The sequence below is a fragment of the Cuculus canorus genome, chromosome 1, assembly GCF_017976375.1.
Source record: "Cuculus canorus isolate bCucCan1 chromosome 1, bCucCan1.pri, whole genome shotgun sequence".
Taxonomy (NCBI): domain Eukaryota; kingdom Metazoa; phylum Chordata; class Aves; order Cuculiformes; family Cuculidae; genus Cuculus; species Cuculus canorus.
Window position 1 is genome coordinate 207572052 of NC_071401.1, and position 19154 is coordinate 207591205.

The following is a 19154-nucleotide window of genomic DNA, read 5'->3' on the forward strand; positions in this document are numbered from 1 at the left end:
GATCCCATCCAATCCATGGACTTTTGCCTTAGATCATGGGAGCTTCGTTCTGCTCCTCTAACTCCTGGGGATGTACTTTCACCGGCTTGGCCAATCTGATCGATTCTCAATGACCCCAGGAGTGTTGTGGTGACATTCCTAGTGACTCAAGGACACTGTGGTCCATTCCTGGTGCCCCCCAGGATGCTGTGGTTCCAATGCCGGTGTCCCCAAGGTCATTGTGATCCATTTGTGGTGACCCAAGGATGTAGCAGTCCCACTCCTGGTGCCCCCAAGGATGAAGAGGTCTCATTCCTGGTGACCCAAGGACACTATGATCCATTCCTGTTGACCCCAAGGCCACTGTTGCCCCATCCCCGGTGACCCCAGTGGTCTCGGTGCCCCATAGATGTCCAACGGCAGAGTTGTGGGAGCAGCCCGGAAGCCACAGTGGTCTCACTGGTCACATTGGGAGCCCAGGTCGTCCTCGTTAGAGCAGAGCCTGGACGATGCAATAACGAACGCCACGTTCCAGGAAAGCAGAAGTGGACCAATCCGTTCCAGGAACCTGCCCAAGCTTCCCTCACGCTGCAGCCATAAAAGCAGGAGACACCGGGCGAGGGGACAGACAGAAGGACCCTGAGGGACCCGGCTGCCTCCACACACGTCACCCACCCAGAGACACCTCGGCCACCGGCTCGAGAGCTATCGGTGAGTGCCTTCTCCCTGCATCTCCCGTAGTCTCCTTATCCCTGTGTGATCGAGGTGGTCCATCACCTATCCTTGGGGTTCATCACCCATCCATGGGGTCCATCACCCATCCATGAGCGTTGATCACCCCTTCAGGTGGTCCATCACCAATTCATAGTTTATATCATCCATCCATGGGGGTTGATCTCTCATCCATGCTGTCCATCACCCATCCATGGGGCCCAGCACCACCCGTGGGGCTCAGCACCCATCCAGTACCAGCCGTGGTGCCCTGGGATGGAGCTGAGCATCGCAGGGGGACGTGGGGATGCCCAGCCTGGACAGGCCCTCGAGCCGCCCTGGAGCTCAGGACCCCTGCTCCGCTCTCTCCGCAGCAGCAGGATGGGTGCTGGGCCCACACGTCAACGCCTGCTCGGTTGCCTTCTCCTCCTGGCCTTCCTGGGGGTCGATTCCCTGCCCGCCGACCCGGATCCTGGAGGAACGTGCTGGCACCTCCATCCTGGCAGCAGCACCCGGTGCGTTCCCTCATCCTCCATCCCAGATCCTCCATCCCTCATCCCTGACACCCTGATCCCCAGAGCTCGACCCCAAATCCCTTATTCCTGAGCCCTCATCCCTGACACCCTCAGCCTTGATCCCTGATCCCAAATCCCTCATTCCCAATCCCTGATTCCAAATCCCTGATTTCCAACCCATGATCCTAAATCCCTCATCCAAAAACCCTGATCCCAAATCCCTGACTCCCAGTCCCTGATCCCTAACCCCTCATTTCCAATCCCTGCTCCTTGGTCCCTCACCAATCATCGCAAATCCCTGATCCCAAACCTCCAACTCCCAGTCCCTGATCCCAAACTCCTGATCCCAAATCCTCCATCTCTGACCTCAAACCCCTGATCTCGAATCCCTGATTCCCAGTCCCTGATCTCAAATCCCTGATCCCAAATCCCCGATCTCAGATCTCATATCCCTGATTCCCAATCTCTGATCCCTCATCCCAAAGCTCTAATTCCCAGTCCCTCATCCCTGATCCCAACCCCCTCATCCCAAATTCCTAATCCCTGATTGCCAGTCTCTACTCCCAAATCCCCAATCCCTGCTCCCTGATACTCTGTTACCCTTATTCCAACCCACTCATCCCAAATTCCTGATTCCCAATTTCTGCTCCCAAACCCTTGATCCCAAATCTCTGATCTTTGATCTCAAGTCCCTGATTCCCAATCCCTGATCCCAAACCTCTGATCCCTGATCCCAAACCTTTGATCTAAAATCCCGGATCCGCAATCCTCAATCCCTGCTCCAAGAGACTCTCATCCCCTGATCCCCAATCCCTCATCCCTGATCCCCAAGCCCTGATTCCCAATCCCTAATTCCTAATCCCTGCTCCCTCCACCCCCTGACCGGGGTGTCCCTAGGTTGAGGGGTGTCCCAGGTTGGGGTATCCATGGGCGAAGGGGTGTCCTTGGATGGGGGTGTCACTGGCTGGGGGTGTCCTCGGTCGGGTTCTCCTGGATTGGGTTGTCCATCAATTGTGGTGTCTGTAAATTGAGGGTGTCCATGGTTTGAGGGATGTCCATGGGTTGGGTGTCCCAGGTTTGAGTTGGTCCATGGTTTGAGGGGTGTCCATGGGTTGGGGGGTCCCAGGTTGAGTGTCCGTGGTTTTGAGGGGTGTCCCAGGTTGAGTGTCCATGGTTTGAGGGGTGTCCATGGGTGGGGGTTGTCTCTGACTGGGGGTGTCCCTGGTCCCAGATGTCCAGCCCTACGTCCTGCAAAGAGCCCCCCGTGAGGGCACATCTGCCCCCACAACTGGATCCACTTCAGGGGCACTGCTACGGGTACTTCACCCAGAGGAAAACCCAGGCCGAGGCGCAGGGTGGGTGCTGGGGGGCTACTGGGGGTGCTTCGGGATATGGGATGGGGTGATGGGGGGGCACCCCTAGGACCTGAGAACTGGGGGGTTGCAGACCTGGAGAGGGCACCCAGATGGTTTTGGGGAGTTCCTGTGCCCGGGTGGGTGCTGAGCCCCCCCTGTGTGCCCCCAGGAGGAATGCAGCCGCTATGGCCCACGGGGACTCTGGCGTCCATCCACACCGAGGGGAGCAGCGTCGTCCTGGCGAGTACGTGGCCTCCCAGCAGGATAGAGACAACGTCTGGATTGGCCTGAAGGACGAGGAGCACGTGAGTGATGTCCCTGAGCACCCATTGACCCCCCCGAGCACCCACTGACACCCCTGAGCACCCACTGACCCCCCGCGAGCACCCACTGACCCCCCCTGAGCACCCACTGACCTCTCTGAGCACCCACTGACCCCTATCCTGATCACCCACTGACCCCCTGAGCACCCACTGACCCCCCATGCACCCACTGACCTCTCTGAGCACCCACTGAACCCCTTGAGCACCCACTGACCCCATTCCTGAGCACCCACTGATCCCCCTGAACACCCATTAACCGCCCTGAGGACCCACTGACCCCGCTGAGCACCCACTGAACCCCCGAGCACCCACTGACCCCATCCCTGAGCACCCACTGACCTCTCTGAGAACCCACTGACACCCCTGAGCACCCACTGACCTCTCTGAGCACCCACTGACCCCATCCCTGAGCACCCACTGACCCCCCGCGAGCACCCACTGACCTCTCTGAACACCCACTGACCCCCCCAAGCACCCATTGACCCCATCCCTGAGCACCCACTGACCCCCCTGAGCACCCACTGACCCCCCCGAGCATCCATTGACCTCTCTGAGCACCCACTGACCCCCCTGAGCATCCATTGACCTCTCTGAGCACCCACTGACCCCCCTGAGCACCCACTGACCCACCTGAGCACCCACTGATGCCTGACCCCCACCCATGACCTCTCCTTGCCCCCCACCCCCAGACCGGGACATGGAGGTGGTCGGATAGCTCCGTCCTGGACTACCTGCACTGGGATTGGGGTCAACCCGTCCAATGGAGGAACTGGTACTGTGTGGTCCTCGGGCAGAACTCAGGTCAGTGGGGGGGGCTACGGGGAGAGGGGAGGGGGCACGGGATTGGGCGGAGGGGGGATGGTGGAGGTGGGGTGATGGAGATGATGGGGTGAAGAGGAGGAGGGTGATGGTGGAGATGATGGAGATGATGGGATGAAAGAGGAGGAGGGTGAGGTGGAGATGGTGGAGATGATGGGGTGAAGGGAATGGGGTGATGGGAGCGATGGAGATGGGTGATGGGGTGGTGAAGGTGGGAGTGATGGAGATGAGGGGATGGTGATGGGGGTGATGGAGATGATGGGGGAGGGGCTAAAGGGGATGGGGTGACTGGGAAGAAGGTGATTGGGGCAATGGAGAGGGGAGTGATGGAGATGTGGTGATGGAGACAAATGGGTGGAGATGGGGTGATGGGGTGAGGAGACAGAGGTGATGGAGATGAGGGTGATGTGAGATGATAGGATGGAGGTGGGATGATGGGAGGATAAGAGTGGGATGGAGGTGGGGTGACGGGGGAATGGAGATGGGGTGGAAGGGAGGGGTGATGGGGGGGATGGAGGCACTGGGGGGGGTGTCGGGGCTGGGGGTGACTCGGTGTCCCCTCAGCTTTCCAGTATTGGCGCAACTACTCCTGCCAGGAGCAGTTCCCCTTCCTCTGCCAGTACAGGTTGTGAGGGGGGGCTGCCCCCTCACCTCTCTGCTCCCATGGGGCTCACCCCCACACCCCGCACCCCCAATTCCTTCTCCCAACCCTGCACCCGCTGGCAATAAAGCTTGGCTAGAGCAACCCAGTGCCTTGAGTTGGGGACATCAGAGCTGGGGACACCCCAAACTTGGGGACACCCCAACTTGGGGACACACCTTGTATGGGGACATCTTGAGTTGGGGACCCCCTGCCTTGGGGACCCCCTGAGTTGGACACCCCCTGCTTGGGGACATCCCTGCCTTGGGGACCCCTTGTATGGGGACCCTTTGAGTTGGAGACACCCTGAGTTAGGGTCCCCTGGATTAGGGACCCTCTGCTTGGGGACTTTCTGCTTTGGGGACATCCTTGGTATGGGGACCCCTGCCTTGGGGACCCCCTTAGTTAGGGACCTCCTGCTTTGGGGACCCCTTTAGTTGGGCACTCCCGCCTTGGGGACACCCTGATGTGAGGCCCCCCAGCCTTGGGGACACCCCCTACCTTGGGGACACAACCTGCCTTGGGGACGCGCTGAGTTTGGGACACCCCTGATTTGGGGACTCCCTGAGTTGGGGACCCCTTGCCTTGCAGACACCCCCTTTATGGGGACCCCATGAGTTGGGGACCCCGAGTTGAGGGACTCCCTGAGTTGAGGATACCCCGTACCTGGGGACGCCCCTGCCTTGGGGACCTCTTGAGTTGGAGACCCCCTGAGTTGGGGACCCCCTGAGTTGGGGATACCCCATACCTTGGGGACCGCCCTCGCCTTGGGGACCCTTGAGTTGGAGACTCCCTACTTTGGAGACCCCCCTGTACAGGGACCCCCCTGCCTTGGGGACACTCTGTACTGGGGACCCCCTGAGTTGGGGACCTCCAGCTTGGGGACACCCCCACCTTGGGGACACCTCTGTCTTGGGCCCCCTTGTACAGGGATACCTTGAGTTGGGGACCCCCTGAGTTGGGGACCTGCAGCCTGGGGACACCTTGAGTTGGGGACCCCTGGGTTGGGGACACCCCCTGTATGTGCACCTCCTGCCTCGGGGACACCCTCTGATGTGGGGGACACCTCTGAGTTGGGCCCCCCCCTAGCCTTGGGGAGCCCTGATGTGAGGACCCCCCTTGGGGACAGGCCTGCCTTTTGGGCCCCACCCTTGGGACACCCCCATCGATTTGGGGACCTCCCCTGAGCTGGGGACACCCCTTCCTTCCCCTCCGCGCCCGCCATTGGCTGCGCTGCCTGGCAAACCAACGCGGGCTCGCGCTCCTACTGCTCAGCACTAAGCCCCGCCCCTTCCTTCCCCTCACGCCCTCCCATTGGCTGCGCCTCTCGAGGCCACGCCCTTCAAGCGGTCCTATTGGCCCGTCTCCCCTTAAGCCCCGCCCCTCATCCCGCCTCTCCCCACCCTCCCTTGGGCCAGAGCCGCCTGACGTCGTTCCTATTGGTGCATCGAACCCTAAGCCCCGCCCCCTCCCTGCCCCTCACCGCCCACACATCCGCTTCCCCTTCGCGCCTCCCCATTGCCAAACAACATGGGTCCGCATTCTATTGGGCCCGCCTCTCCCTAAGACCCGCCCTTCGCCCTCACCCCCGTGCAACCCCATTGGCTGAGCCGCCCGCAGTCACCCCGACGAGCTCTTCTATTGGTTCCGCCTCTCCCTAAGCTCCGCCTCTCACCCCGCCTCCCCGCGTCCCGCCCAATCCCCTCTGCGCCGCCCCATTGACTGCACCTCCAGCCGTTCCGCCCTTCCTATTGGACAGCCCATCCCTAAGCCCCTCCCCTCCTGCAACCCATTGGCTGCACCTCTCGCCGTCACCTGGATCGCGCGTTCCTATTGGGTATCTGCACCCTAAGCCCCCGCCTCGCCCTCTTTTCTCCCCGTCCCTTTCCCTCCGCGCCCTCCCATTGGCTGACGTCACCCGCCGAGCGTTGCTATTGGCCCACGTCTCCTTAAAACCCGCCCCTCGCCCCCGCCCCTCTCCCCGCGGCGGCCATGGCGGCGGGGCCTGGCGGCTGCGGGGCCGGGGCCGAGGGGGCCGTGCCCGCCGCCACCCGCCTTCAGGCCTACGCCTGGTGCCGCGAGTTCCCTCGCCGGTTCCTGGAAGCTCATTGGGCCGACGAGTTCGGCATCGCGCTCGTCAGGTACGGCGGGGCGGCTCCCAGTGCCCCCCGGTGCCTCCCAGTACCCACCCCTGTGTCCCCCAGTGCCTCCACCTACCCCCCCCTCGGCCCCCCCAGTGCCTCCCAGTACTCCCACTACCACCGTGCCCCCCGGTGCCTCCCAGTACCCCCCCCGGTGCTCCCCAGTGCTGTCTGTGTGGCCCCCCGTGCCTTCCCCCCGCCCCCAGTGCCTCCTTAGTGTTTTCTCAGTGCCTCCCAGTACCCCCCCTTCCCCCCCGGTGCCCCCCAGTGTGTCCCTACTGCCTCCCAGTGACCCCCCCAGTGCCCTCCCCCAGAGCCTCCTAGTGCCCCCAGTGCCTCTCAGTACCTCCTTAGTGCTTTCTCAGTGCCTCCCAGTGCCTCCCCCGATGCCACCCAGTGCCTCCCAGTGTCTCCCTAGTGCTTCTCTGTGCACCCCTCCCAGTGCCTCCGTAGTGCTTCCTCAGTGCCTTCCAGTGCTTCCCAGTGCCCCCCCCCAGTTGTCCCTCCCCAGTGCCTCCTTAGTGCTTTCTCAGTGCCTCCCAGTACCCCCCCGGTGCCCACCAGTGTCTCCCTACTACACTCAGTGCCCCCCCCCCCAGTGCCACCCAGTGCATCCCCATTGCTCTCTAGTGCCTCCCAGTGACCCCCCAGTGACCTTCCAGTGCCCCCCATTTGCCCCCTGGACCAGTGACCTTTTCCCTTTCCCAGTATCCTCAATACTCCCCAGTTCCCCTTCAACCAATATCTCTATTCCTCTGCCCGGTGCCCCCCAGTTGCCCCCTGGACTAATGACCCTGTCCCTCTCCCAGATTCCCCAGTCCTCCCCAGTTCCCCTTCAACCAGCGCCTCCCCCAGTGCCTCCCAGTGACCCCCAGTGACCTTCCAGTGCCCCCCAGTTGCCCCTTGGACTAATGACCCTGTCCCCCTCCCAGTATCCCCCAGTCCTCCCCAGTTCCCCTTCAGTGCCCCCCTCAGTCCCCCTCCCCAGTGCCTCCCAGTGACCTCCCCCAGTGACCTTCCAGTGCCCCCCATTTGCCCCCTGGACCAGTGACCTTTTCCCTTTTCCAGTATCCTCCAATACTTTCCAGTTCCCCTTCAACCAGTATCTCTATTCCTCTGCCAGTGCCCCCAGTTTGCCCCTGGACCAGTGACCTTTTCCCTTTCCCAGTATCCTCCAATACTCCTCAGTTTCTCCTTCAACAAGCGCCTCCCACAGTGCCCCTGTAGCGCCTCCCCAGTGCCCAGTAGCGCCTCCCCAGTGCCTCCCCAGTGCCCAATCGTGCCCAGTAGTGCCCCAATAGTGCCTCCCCCGTGCCCAGTAGCGCCCCCCCCAGTGCCCAGTAGTGCCCAGTAGCGCCCCCCCCCAGTGCCCAATAGTGCCCAGTAGCGCCCCCCCCAGTGCCAATAGTGCCCAGTGGCGCCTCCCCAGTGCCCAACAGTGCCCAGTAGTGCCCCCCAGTGCCTCCCCAGTGCCCAGTAGCGCCTCCCCAGTGCCCAATAGTGCCCCCCAGCGCCTTCCCAGTGCCTCCTCAGTGCCCAGTAGCGCCCCCCCCAGTGCCTCCCCAGTGCCTCCCCAGTGCCCAGTAGCGCCTCCCCAGTGCCCGGTAGTGCCCAGTAGCGCCTCCCCAGTGCCCAATAGTGCCCAGTGGCACCTCCCCAGAGCCCAATAGTGCCCCCCAGTGCCTCCCCAGTGCCTCCTCAGTGCCCAGTAGCGCCCCCCAGTGCCTCCCCAGTGCCCAGTAGCGCCTCCCCAGTGCCCAATAGTGCCCAGTAGCGCCTTCCCAGTGCCCAGTAGCGCCTTCCCAGTGCCTTCCCAGTGCCCAGTAGCGCCCAGTAGCGCCTTCCCAGTGCCTCCCCAGTGCCCAGTAGTGCCCAGTAGCGCCTCCCCCCAGTGCCCCAGTAGTGCCCAGTAGCGCCTCCCCAGTGCCCAATAGTGCCCAGTAGCGCTTTCCCAGTGCCCAGTAGCACCTTCCCAGTGCCTTCCCCAGTGCCCTCAGTAGCGCCTTCCCAGGCCTCCCCAGTGGCCCAGTAGTGCCCCCCAGCGCCTCCCCAGTGCCCAGTAGCGCCTCCCCAGTGCCCAATAGTGCCCAGTGGCGCCTTCCCAGTGCCCAGTAGTGGCCCCAGTAGCGCCTTCCCAGTGCCCAGTAGTGCCCAGTAGCGCCCCCCAGCGCCTCCCCAGTGCCCAATAGTGCCCCCCAGCGCCTCCCCCAGTGCCCAATAGTGCCCCCCAGCGCCTTCCCAGTTCCAGGTAGTGCCCAGTAGCGCCTTCCTAGTGCCTCCCCAGTGCCCCCAGTTCCCCCTAGTGCCCTCCCCGCATCCTGAGCGCCGTGTCCCCGCAGCGGGGGCCTCAGGCAACCTGCTGTTCAAGTGCGCGCTGCCGGAGCACATCCTGAGCGTGGGGGATGAGCCGCGGCAGGTCCTGCTGCGCGTTCTACGGCGCCAATCCTGCAGGTGAGGGGCCAGATCCTGCACCCTTCCTCGATCAGCACCCGGCTGGAGCTCCGGGCTCTGCCGGCAGGTCCTTCCCGGCATGGACAGGAGCCACAGGTGTCCTCGCTTGATGTCCACAGGGAGTGGATTCTTTGGTGCTGGAGAGCGTGATGTTCGCCATCCTGGCCGAGCGGGCGCTGGGGCCGCGGCTCTACGGGGTTTTTCCTCAGTGGACGGCTGGAGCAGTACATTCCGGTAGGGAATGGGGTCATCCTGCAGGAGCAACATCTCCAGAGAGGGTTCCTCACCCCAAATCCAGAGCCAACAGAGCAAGAAGGCCCTGCAGAGGGGACTGGATCCAGGCTGGATACATGGATGGAGGACAGGAAGGCTCTGCAGGGACTGGATCCAGGCTGGATCCATGGATGGAGGGCAGGAAGGGTCTGCAGAGGGATCTGGCCAGGCTGGATCCATGTATGGAGGGCAGGAAGGGTCTGCAGAGGGATCTGGCCAGGCTGGATCCATGGATGGAGGGCAGGAAGGGTCTGCAGAGGGATCTGGCCAGGCTGGATCCATGGATGGAGGGCAGGAAGGCTCTGCAGAGGGATCTGGCCAGGCTGGATCCATGGATGGAGGGCAGGAAGGTCTGCAGAGGGATCTGGCCAGGCTGGATCCATGGATGGAGGCAGGAAGGCTCTGCAGAGGGATCTGGCCAGGCTGGATCCATGGATGGAGGGCAGGAAGGCTCTGCAGAGGGATCTGGCCAGGCTGGATCCATGGATGGAGGGCAGGAAGGGTCTGCAGAGGGATCTGGTCAATCTAGATCCATGGATGGAGGGCAGGAAGGGTCTGCAGAGGGACCTGGCCAGGCTGGATCCATGGGATGGAGGGCAGGAAGGCTCTGCAGAGGATCTGGCCAGGCTGGATCCATGGATGGAGGGCAGGAAGGCTCTGCAGAGGGATCTGGCCAGGCTGGATCCATGGATGGAGGCAGGAAGGCTCTGCAGAGGGATCTGGCCAGGCTGGATCCATGGATGGAGGGCAGGAAGGCTCTGCAGAGGGATCTGGCCAGGCTGGATCCTGGATGGAGGGCAGGAAGGGTCTGCAGAGGATCTGGCCAGGCTGGATCCATGGATGGAGGGCAGGAAGGGTCTGCAGAGGGATCTGGCCAGGCTGGATCCATGGATGGAGGGCAGGAAGGCTTGCAGAGGGATCTGGCCAGGCTGGATCCATGGATGGAGGGCAGGAAGGATCTGCAGAGGGATCTGGCCAGCTGGATCCATGGATGGAGGCAGGAAGGGTCCTGCATGAGGGTATCTGGCCAGGCTGGATCCATGGATGGAGGGCAGGAAGGGTCTGCAGAGGGATCCTGGCCAGGCTGGATCCATGGATGGAGGGCAGGAAGGCTCTGCAGAGGGATCTGGCCAGGCTGGATCCATGGATGGAGGGCAGGAAGGCTCTGCAGAGGGATCTGACCAGGCTGGATCCATGGATAGAGATTAACAGCAGCTGCACATGAGCCAGCAGTGGCCCTGGTGGCCACCAAGTGCCAAGAGCATCCTGGCTTGGATCAGCCATGGTGTGGCCAGCAGGAGCAGGGAAGGGATTGTCCCCCTGGATTTGGTGCTGGTGAGGCCACACCTTGAATCCTGGTTCAGTTTTGGGCATTTGACTCCAAGAAGGAACTTGAGAGGCTGGAGTGTCCGGAGAAGGGAACGGAGCTGGGGAAGGGGCTGGAGAACAAGGGCTCTGAGGAGCAGCTGAGGGCCCTGGGGGTGTTTAGCCTGGAGAAGAGGTGGCTGAGGGGAGACCTCATCGCTCTCTGCAGCTCCTGAAAGGAGGTTGGAGCCCGTGAGGGGGTCGGGCTCTGCTCCTGAGGAACAAGGAATGGGATGGAAGTGGCCTCAGGTTGTGCCAGGGTTGATTTAGATTGGATATTGGGAAAGATTCCTTCATGGAAAGGGTTGTCAGGCCTTGACAGAGGCTGCCCGGGGCGGGTGGTGGAGTCTCCATCCCTGGAGATGTTCAAAAGCCATGTGGATGTGGTTCTCAGGGACACGATTCCGTGGTGGGGGTTGGCGGCGCTGACTTTGTGATTGGCTTTGATGATCTGAAAGGTTCTTTACCAACCCAAACTATTCCACGATTCCACAAAGAGAGGCCGCGTGGGGCTTCTTGTGCCGCAGGGTGTTGCAGCCCGCGCCCACCGCTCCGATGTGTCCCCCCAGAGCCGGCGCCTGCGGACCGAGGACCTGTGGGACCCCGACATCTCCAAGGAGATCGCGGTGAAGATGTCCCGTTTCCACGGCATGGTGATGCCCTTCAACAAGGAACCCAAGTGGCTCTTTGGGACCATGGAGTGGTGAGAGCAGCACCATCCTGCACGGGCTCCTGGGTCATCTCAGCCCTCAAAATCCCATGGGATCCGGAGCGTGGCGAGGTTTTCCTGGCCGGCTGCTGGTGGGGCCAACAGCAACAAGGAGCAGAGCAGCTTCTTGTTGGCCCCAGCTCTCTTCCGGCCTGAGGAGAGAAGGGCTTTTTAGGGGGTGGCAACCTCCAAGGGTGTCCATCCCCACCACAGCGCCGTCCGCTTCACCCCAGGTACTTGAAGCAGATTTCGGAGCTCACGTTCCCTGAGGAAGAGCAGCGGAAGAAGTTCCACCACCTCAAGGCTTACAACTTGGAGGAGGAGATGAAGAACCTTAGGTGACGCTGCCTTGTCCATGGGGTTGAGGGCTGGCGTGGCCTCATCCTGGACTCCTCACGGGGAACTGTGAGGGTTTGGCTTTTGGGAACGTGGTTCTTTCCATCCTGTGGCCTCATAGAGTCCTTTTGTTGGAGGTGTTCAAGGCCAGGTTGGATGGGGCCTTGAGCGGCCTGGTCTAGTGGGAGGTGTCCCTGCTGGTGGAACTGGATGGTCTTGAAGGTCCCTTCCAACTCAGACTGTTCAATGATTCATTCTACGATCGTATGAAAAGACCTTTGAGATCATTCGAGTCCAACCACAGCTCAGGAGGTGCCCTCTGGCCCAGGCGCTTAGGACACAGCTCTTGGAGGAGTCCCTGTGTCCCCAGGGCAGGGTTCAAGGCTCTCTGGGTCCCGGCTGTGTCCGTAGCTCTGTCCAGGTGGTCCCCACGTCCTGGTGGTCCAGCCCTAGCTGAGGTCTCTCTCTCAACCCCCAGGGAGCTGCTGGAGGCCACCCCATCGCCCGTGGTCTTCTGCCACAACGACGTCCAGGAGGGTGAGTGCAGGAACCTGGTTCTACAACCTCTTCTTGGTCTTCCCAACTGGAATCTGCTCCTGCCAAGCTGGTGGGACCCCAAAACCAACTCCACCTCTACCTAGGGAACATCCTGCTGCTGGCCGGCCATGAGGATTCCTCTTCAGACAAGTTGATGCTCATCGACTTTGAGTACAGCAGCTACAACTACCGGTGGGTCTCGGGGCCGTGGGGGTCCCGGCGGCGGCTGCGGTGGGAAGCCGGGATCTGCTCGTCTTTACCTCTTTCTTCTTTTCCTCTTTCTCCAGGGGCTTTGACATCGGCAACCACTTCTGCGAGTGGGTTTATAGCTACAGCCACGACTGCTGGCCCTTCTTCAAGGCGTCGCCGGAGAACTATCCCAGCTGGCAGCAGCAGGTGGGGGTGCTGGAGGCAACTGGGAGGCACTGGGAGGGGGACAGGGCCGATGTTGAGGGGTAACTGGTTTGCACTGGGCTGGGGACAGAGCTGCCAGCTGGGGGGGGCGAGTAGGGGGGAAAACTGGGATGGGGAGAGGGCCACCAGTCAGAATGGCAACTGGGGGGGCACTGGGAAGGGAACAGAGCCGCTGATTGAGGGGTAACTGAGGAGCACTGGGAGAGGACGAGGCCACTGGTTGTGGGGATAGTGGAGGCACTGGAGGGGGACAGAGACACTGGTTTTGAGGGGTAACTGGGGGGCGCTGGAAGGGGACAGGGCCACTGGTTTTGGGGGCAACTGGGGGGCATTGGAAGGGGACAGGGCCACTGGTTTGGGGGCAACTGGGGGGCACTGGAAGGGGACAGGGCCACTGGTTTGGGGGCAACTGGGGGGCACTGGAAGGGGACAGGGCTACTGGTTTGGGGGCAACTGGAGGGCACTGGAAGGGGACAGGGCCACTGGTTTTGGGGCAACTGGGGGGCACTGGAAGGGGACAGGGCTACTGGTTTTGGGGGCAACTGGGGGGCACTGGAAGGGGACAGGGCCACTGGTTTGGGGGCAACTGGGGGGCACTGGAAGGGGACAGGGCCACTGGTTTGGGGGCAACTGGGGGGCACTGGAAGGGGACAGGGCCACTGGTTTGGGGGCAACTGGGGGGCACTGGAAGGGGACAGGGCCACTGGTTTGAGGTTAACTGGAAGGAGATGGGGCCACTGGTTTGGGGGCAACTGGAAGGCACTGGAAGGGGACAGGGCCACTGGTTTTGGGGCAACTGGGAGGCACTGGAAGGGGACAGGGCCACAGGTTTGGGGGCAACTGGGAGGCACTGGAAGGGGACAGGGCCACTGGTTTTGGGGCAACTGGAGGCACTGGAAGGGGACAGGGCCACTGGTTTGGGGGCAACTGGGGGGCACTGGAAGGGGACAGGGCCACTGGTTTTGGGGCAACTGGGGGGCACTGGAAGGGGACAGGGCCACTGGTTTTGAGGGGTAACTGGGGGGCACTGGAAGGGGACAGGGCCACTGGTTTTGGGGGCAACTGGAGGGCACTGGAAGGGGACAGGGCCACTGGTTTGGGGGCAACTGGAGGACACTGGAAGGGGACAGGGCCACTGGTTTGGGGGCAACTGGGGGGCACTGGAAGGGGACAGGGCTACTGGTTTGGGGTTAACTGGAGGGCACTGGAAGGGGAACAGGGCCACTGGTTTGGGGGCAACTGGAGTGCACTGGAAGGGGACAGGGCCACTGGTTTGGGGGCAACTGGGGGCACTGGAAGGGGACAGGGCACTGGTTTGGGGGCAACTTGGGGGGCACTGGAAGGGGACAGGGCCACTGGTTTTGGGGCAACTGTGGGGCACTGGAAGGGGACAGGGCCACTGGTTTGGGGGCAACTGGAGGGCACTGGAAGGGGACAGGGCCACTGGTTTTGGGGCAACTGTGGGCACTGGAAGGGGACAGGGCCACTGGTTTGGGGGCAACTGGGGGGCACTGGAAGGGGACAGGGCCACTGGTTTGGGGCAACTGTGGGGCACTGGAAGGGACAGGGCCACTGGTTTTGAGGGGTAACTGGGGGGCACTGGAAGGGGACAGGGCCACAGGTTTGGGGGCAACTGGGGGGCACTGGAAGGGGATAGGGCCACTGGTTTTGAGGGGTAACTGGGGGGCACTGGAAGGGGACAGGGCCACAGGTTTGGGGGCAACTGGGGGGCACTGGAAGGGGACAGGGCCACTGGTTGAATGGGCAACTGGGGGGCACTGGAAGAGGACAGGGCCACTGGTTTTGGAGCAACTGGGGGGCACTGGAAGGGGACAGGGCCACTGGTTTGGGGGCAACTGGAGGACACTGGAAGGGGACAGGGCCACTGGTTTGGGGGCAACTGGGGGGCACTGGAAGGGGACAGGGCTACTGGTTTGGGGTTAACTGGAGGGCACTGGAAGGGGACAGGGCCACTGGTTTGGGAGCAACTGGGGGGCACTGGAAGGGGACAGGGCTACTGGTTTGGGGGCAACTGGGGGGCACTGGAAGGGGACAGGGCTACTGGTTTGGGGGCAACTGGGGGGCACTGGAAGGGGACAGGGCCACTGGTTTGGGGGCAACTGGGGGGCACTGGAAGGGGACAGGGCCACTGGTTTGGGGGCAACTGGAAGGAGATGGGGCCACTGGTTTGGGGGCAACTGGAAGGCACTGGAAGGGGACAGGGCCACTCCTCTGGGGGCAACTGGGGGGCACTGGAAGGGGACAGGGCCACTGGTTGAATGAGCAACTGGAGGGCACTGGAGGACACTGGGAGGAGGACAGGGCCACGGGTCAGGGTGCAGGGCCCTGGAAAGGGGACAGGGGTACTGGTCCGGAGGGCAACTGGGCGGCACTGGAGGATACTGGGAGGGGATATCTGAGGGCTGAGCCCTGTTTCCAGCTCCATTTCATCCGGCATTACCTGTCGGAGGACTCGGGGCGCCGCGAGGACACCACGCACGAGGAGCAGGCCCGCATCGAGGAGGAGATGCTGACTGAGATCAACCGGTGAGAGGGGACACCTCGGAGCGAACGGAGGAATCCAATCCCTAAATCCCTCCTCGTCCTCCTGCGTCCCACTTGACTCGCACTGTCCTGGCGAGGTCCTGGCGCGGAGGTGACAGCTGCTTCTCCGTCAGGTTCGCCTTGGCCTCACACTTCTTCTGGGGCTTGTGGTCCATCCTGCAGGCCAAGATCTCCACCATCAAGTTTGGGTATCTGGTGAGCGCTGGAGGGGAACAGATTGGGGTGACTTGGGGGTCTCTGGCACCTCCAATGGGGGGTGTTGGGGGTTTGGGGGTGTCAGAAGGGCTTGGGGTGTTGGGAGCGTGGATGGGGGTGGCTTGGGGTGTCAGGAGCATGGATCGGGGTGGCTTGGGGGTCTCTGGCACCTCCAACAGGGGCTATTGGGGGTTTGGGGGTGTCAGAAGGGCTTGGGGTGTCAGGAGCATGGATCGGGGTGGCTTGGGTGTCTCTGGCACCTCCAACAGGGGGTGTTGGGGGTTTGGGGGTGTCAGAAGGGCTTGGGGTGTCAGGAGCATGGATCGGGGTGGCTTGGGGGTCTCTGGCACCTCCAACGGAGGGGGTGTTGGGGGTTTGGGGGTGTCAGAAGGGCTTGGGGTGTCAGGAGCATGGATCGGGGTGGCTTGGGGTGTCGGGAGCATGGATCGGGGTGGCTTGGGGGTCTCTGGCACCTCAAACAGAGGGGCTATTGGGGATTTGGGGGTGTCAGAAGGGCTTGGGGTGTCAGGAGCATGGATCGGGGTGGCTTGGGGGTCTCTGGCACCTCCAACAGGGGCTATTGGGGGTTTGGGGGTGTCAGAAGGGCTTGGGGTGTCAGGAGCATGGATCGGGGTGGCTTGGGGGTCTCTGGCACCTCCAACGGGAGGAGTTGGGGGTTTGGGGGTGTCAGAAGGGCTTGGGGTGTCGGGAGCATGGATCGGGGTGGCTTGGGGGTCTCTGGCACCTCCAACAGGGGCTATTGGGGGTTTGGGGGTGTCAGAAGGGCTTGGGGTGTCGGGAGCATGGATCGGGGTGGCTTGGGGGGTCTCTGGAGGTGCTGTGGGGGGCTTTGGGAGGCACAGCTTGGGGTGGCCTGAGTGTCCTTGATGCCTCTGACGGGATGTTGGGGGTCACAGATTGGGGTGAGCTGGGGGTCCCTGGAGCCTCTGATGAAGGATGTGGGGGGTCTGGGGTTGTCGAGGGGTCTGGGGGTCTTTGGGGTCACAGATCGGGGTGGCCTGAGGGTCCCCAAAGCCTCTGATGGAGTGTTGGGGAGCTGGGGGTGTTGGGGGTCACTGATTGGGGTGGCCTGAGGGTCCCCGAAGCCTCTGATGGGGGCTGTTGGGGGGCTGGGGGTGTTTGGGGTCACCATGTGGGGTGGCCTGAGGGTCTGTGGAGCCTCTGACGGGGGTGTTGGGGGGACTGAGGGTGTTGGGGGTCAGCGAGTGGGGTGACCTGAGGGTCCCTGGAGCCTCTGATGGGGGCTGTTGGGGGGCTGGGGGTGTTGGGGGTCACTGATTGGGGTGACCTGAGGGTCTGTGGAGCCTCTGACAGGGGCTGTTGGGGGACTGGGGGGTGTTGGGGGTCACCGATTGGGGTGGCCTGAGGGTCCCTGGAGCCTCTGATGGAGTGTTGGGGGTCACCGATTGGGGTGACCTGAGGGTCTGTGGAGCCTCTGATGGGGCTTTTGGGGGGCTGGGGGTGTTGGGGGTCACCGAGTGGGGTGGCCTGAGGGTCCCTGGAGCCTCTGATGGAGTGTTGGGGGGCGGAGGGTGTTGGGGGTCAGACTGGGGTGGCCTGAGGGTCCCTGGAGCCTCTGATGGAGTGTTGGGGGGCTGAGGGTGTTGGGGGTCAGACTGGGGTGGCCTGAGGGTCCCTGGAGCCTCTGACAGGGACTTTTGGGGGGCTATGGGGGTGTTGGGGGTCACCGATGGGGGTGGCCTGAGGGTCCCTGGAGCCTCTGATGGGGGCTGTTGGGGAACTGGAGGTGTTTGGGGTCATGGATTGGGGTGGCCTGAGGGTCCCTGGAGCCTCTGATGGAGTTTTGGGGGACTGGGGGTGTTGGGGGTCACCGGTTGGGGTGGCCTGAGGGTCCCTGGAGCCTCTGATGGAGTGTTGGGGGTCACCGATTGGGGTGACCTGAGGGTCTGTGGAGCCTCTGACGGGGGCTGTTGGGGGACTGGGAGTGCTGGGGTGGCCTGAGGGTCCCTGGAGCCTCTGATGGAGTTTTGGGGGGCTGTTGGGGCACAGATGGGGTCCTGACTCCTTTTCCCCTCCCCAGGACTACGCACAGAGCCGCTTCGAGGCATATTTCCAGCACAAGGCTCAGCTCTCCTGAGAGCAGCGCCCCCCCAAGCTCTGCCTGTGCCCCCCCCACAGCCCCCCCACAACCTCCCCTGCTGTGGGGCAGGCGAGGAAAAGGTCGGGGGGGGCTGCAAGTAGGGCTTGGAACGGTTGGATTTGGGGGCTGGAATGGTTTTAGGGGGCCAGTGGGAGACCCCCCAACCCTGGCTATCATTGTGGGGGGGGTCACTGGTTTGGTTGCGCCTCTCCCAGTTCCTCCAGTTCAGGGGGGATTGGGGGGGGACACAAACGGTTGCTTCTCCCTTCCCTCCTACACCCCTGCTCCAGTCTTGGAGTGTGGGGGGGGTCAGGGCAGGATCTGCCCCCCCCCTGCACCCCTGGATTGGGGCGGGGTCGCTGCTTGTCCATCCCAGGATGGGATGGGAACACTCCTCAGACCAATAAACACTGGTGGGACTCCTCTGGGCTTTGTCCTCCATTCCCCACCCTCTCAGTGTCCCCCCCCCTTACAATGTTATCCCCCCCACTTCCCAAATGTCATCGGGAGCGTTGGAATCCTCACCAGAAGGAGGAGATGGAGCTGTTGGAATGGGTGCAGAGGAGGCTCCAAGGATGCTGCGAGGGCTGAGAACCTCCCGTCCGAGGACAGGCGGAGAGAGTTGGGGTTGGGGAGAAGAGAAGGCTCCAAGGAGACCTCAGAGGGACCTTCCAGTGCCTGAAGGGGCTCCAGGAATGCTGGAGAGGGGCTGTTCCCAAAGGGATGGAGTGATGGGATGAGGAATGATGGGAGAAACTGGAGAGGGGCAGAGTTAGACTGGAAATGAGGAGTAGTTTCCTCACCACGAGAGTGGAGAGACCCTGGAAGAGGTTTTCCAGGGAAGCTGTGGCTGCCCCATCCCTGGAGGGGTTCCAGGCCAGGTTGGATGGGATTTGGAGCCCCGGATCCAGTGGGAAGTGCACCTCCCGTCCGAGGAGAGGCTGAGAGAGTTGGGGTTGCGGAGAAGAGAAGGCTCCCAGGAGACCTCAGAGCATCTTCCAGTAGCTGCTGCGGTGCAGTGCAGCTGTGCAGTGTGAGGTGCAGTGCAGGGCGGTGCAGCAGATGCAGCGCGTGCCTGGGCTCCTGCAGCCCGTGGGGTGACCTGTGAAGGTGGGGGGGTCTTTAGAGCAGCCGCACTGGGGGGGGCAGCTCCAGGGGCTCCCCCCACGCTGAGACTCGTGCTCCAGCAGCACCCGCAGATCCAGCAGCTCCCACAGCCTTTGCAGCACCCGTAGAAAGAGCAGCACCCACAGATCCAGCAGCTCTTGCAGCACCCACAGCTCTTGCAGCACCTGTAGATCCTGCAGCACCCACAGCTCTTGCAGCACCCGCAGATCCAGCAGCACCCACAGCTCTTGCAGCACCCGCAGATCCAGCAGCACCCACAGCTCTTGCAGCACCCGCAGATCCAGCAGCACCCACAGCTCTTGCAGCACCTGTAGATATAGCAGCACCCACAGCCCTTGTAGCACCCGCAGATACAGCAGCACCCACAGCCCTTGTAGCACCCGTAGAAACAGCAGCACCCATAGAGAGAGCAGCACCCACAGCCCTTGTAGCACCCATAGAAATGGCAGCACCCACAGCCCTTGTAGCACCCATAGAAATGGCAGCACCCACAGCCCTTGCAGCACCCGTAGAAACAGCAGCACCCACAGCACCCACAGCCCCCATGGAACCAGCAGCATCTACAGCCCAGCGACA

General features: G+C 62.6%; 1 protein-coding gene and 1 pseudogene across 1 annotated transcript; both read left to right on the forward strand.

Moving 5' to 3' along the window:
- The first annotated feature begins 2393 nt into the window (after positions 1-2393).
- On the forward strand, positions 2394-4334 carry LOC128852409 (C-type Lectin CRL-like; annotated as a pseudogene).
- Positions 4335-6334: 2000 nt separating this feature from the next.
- Positions 6335-17599, forward strand: CHKB (choline kinase beta). The gene is given in 13 exon segments (XM_054069200.1): positions 6335-6427; positions 6429-6467; positions 8807-8909; positions 9031-9143; positions 9145-9168; positions 11142-11275; positions 11515-11619; positions 12096-12154; positions 12259-12346; positions 12442-12550; positions 15009-15115; positions 15247-15328; positions 17391-17599. Coding segments are annotated over 13 exon segments (1113 nt in total). The 3' UTR covers positions 17448-17599.
- The last annotated feature ends 1555 nt before the right edge of the window (positions 17600-19154 follow it).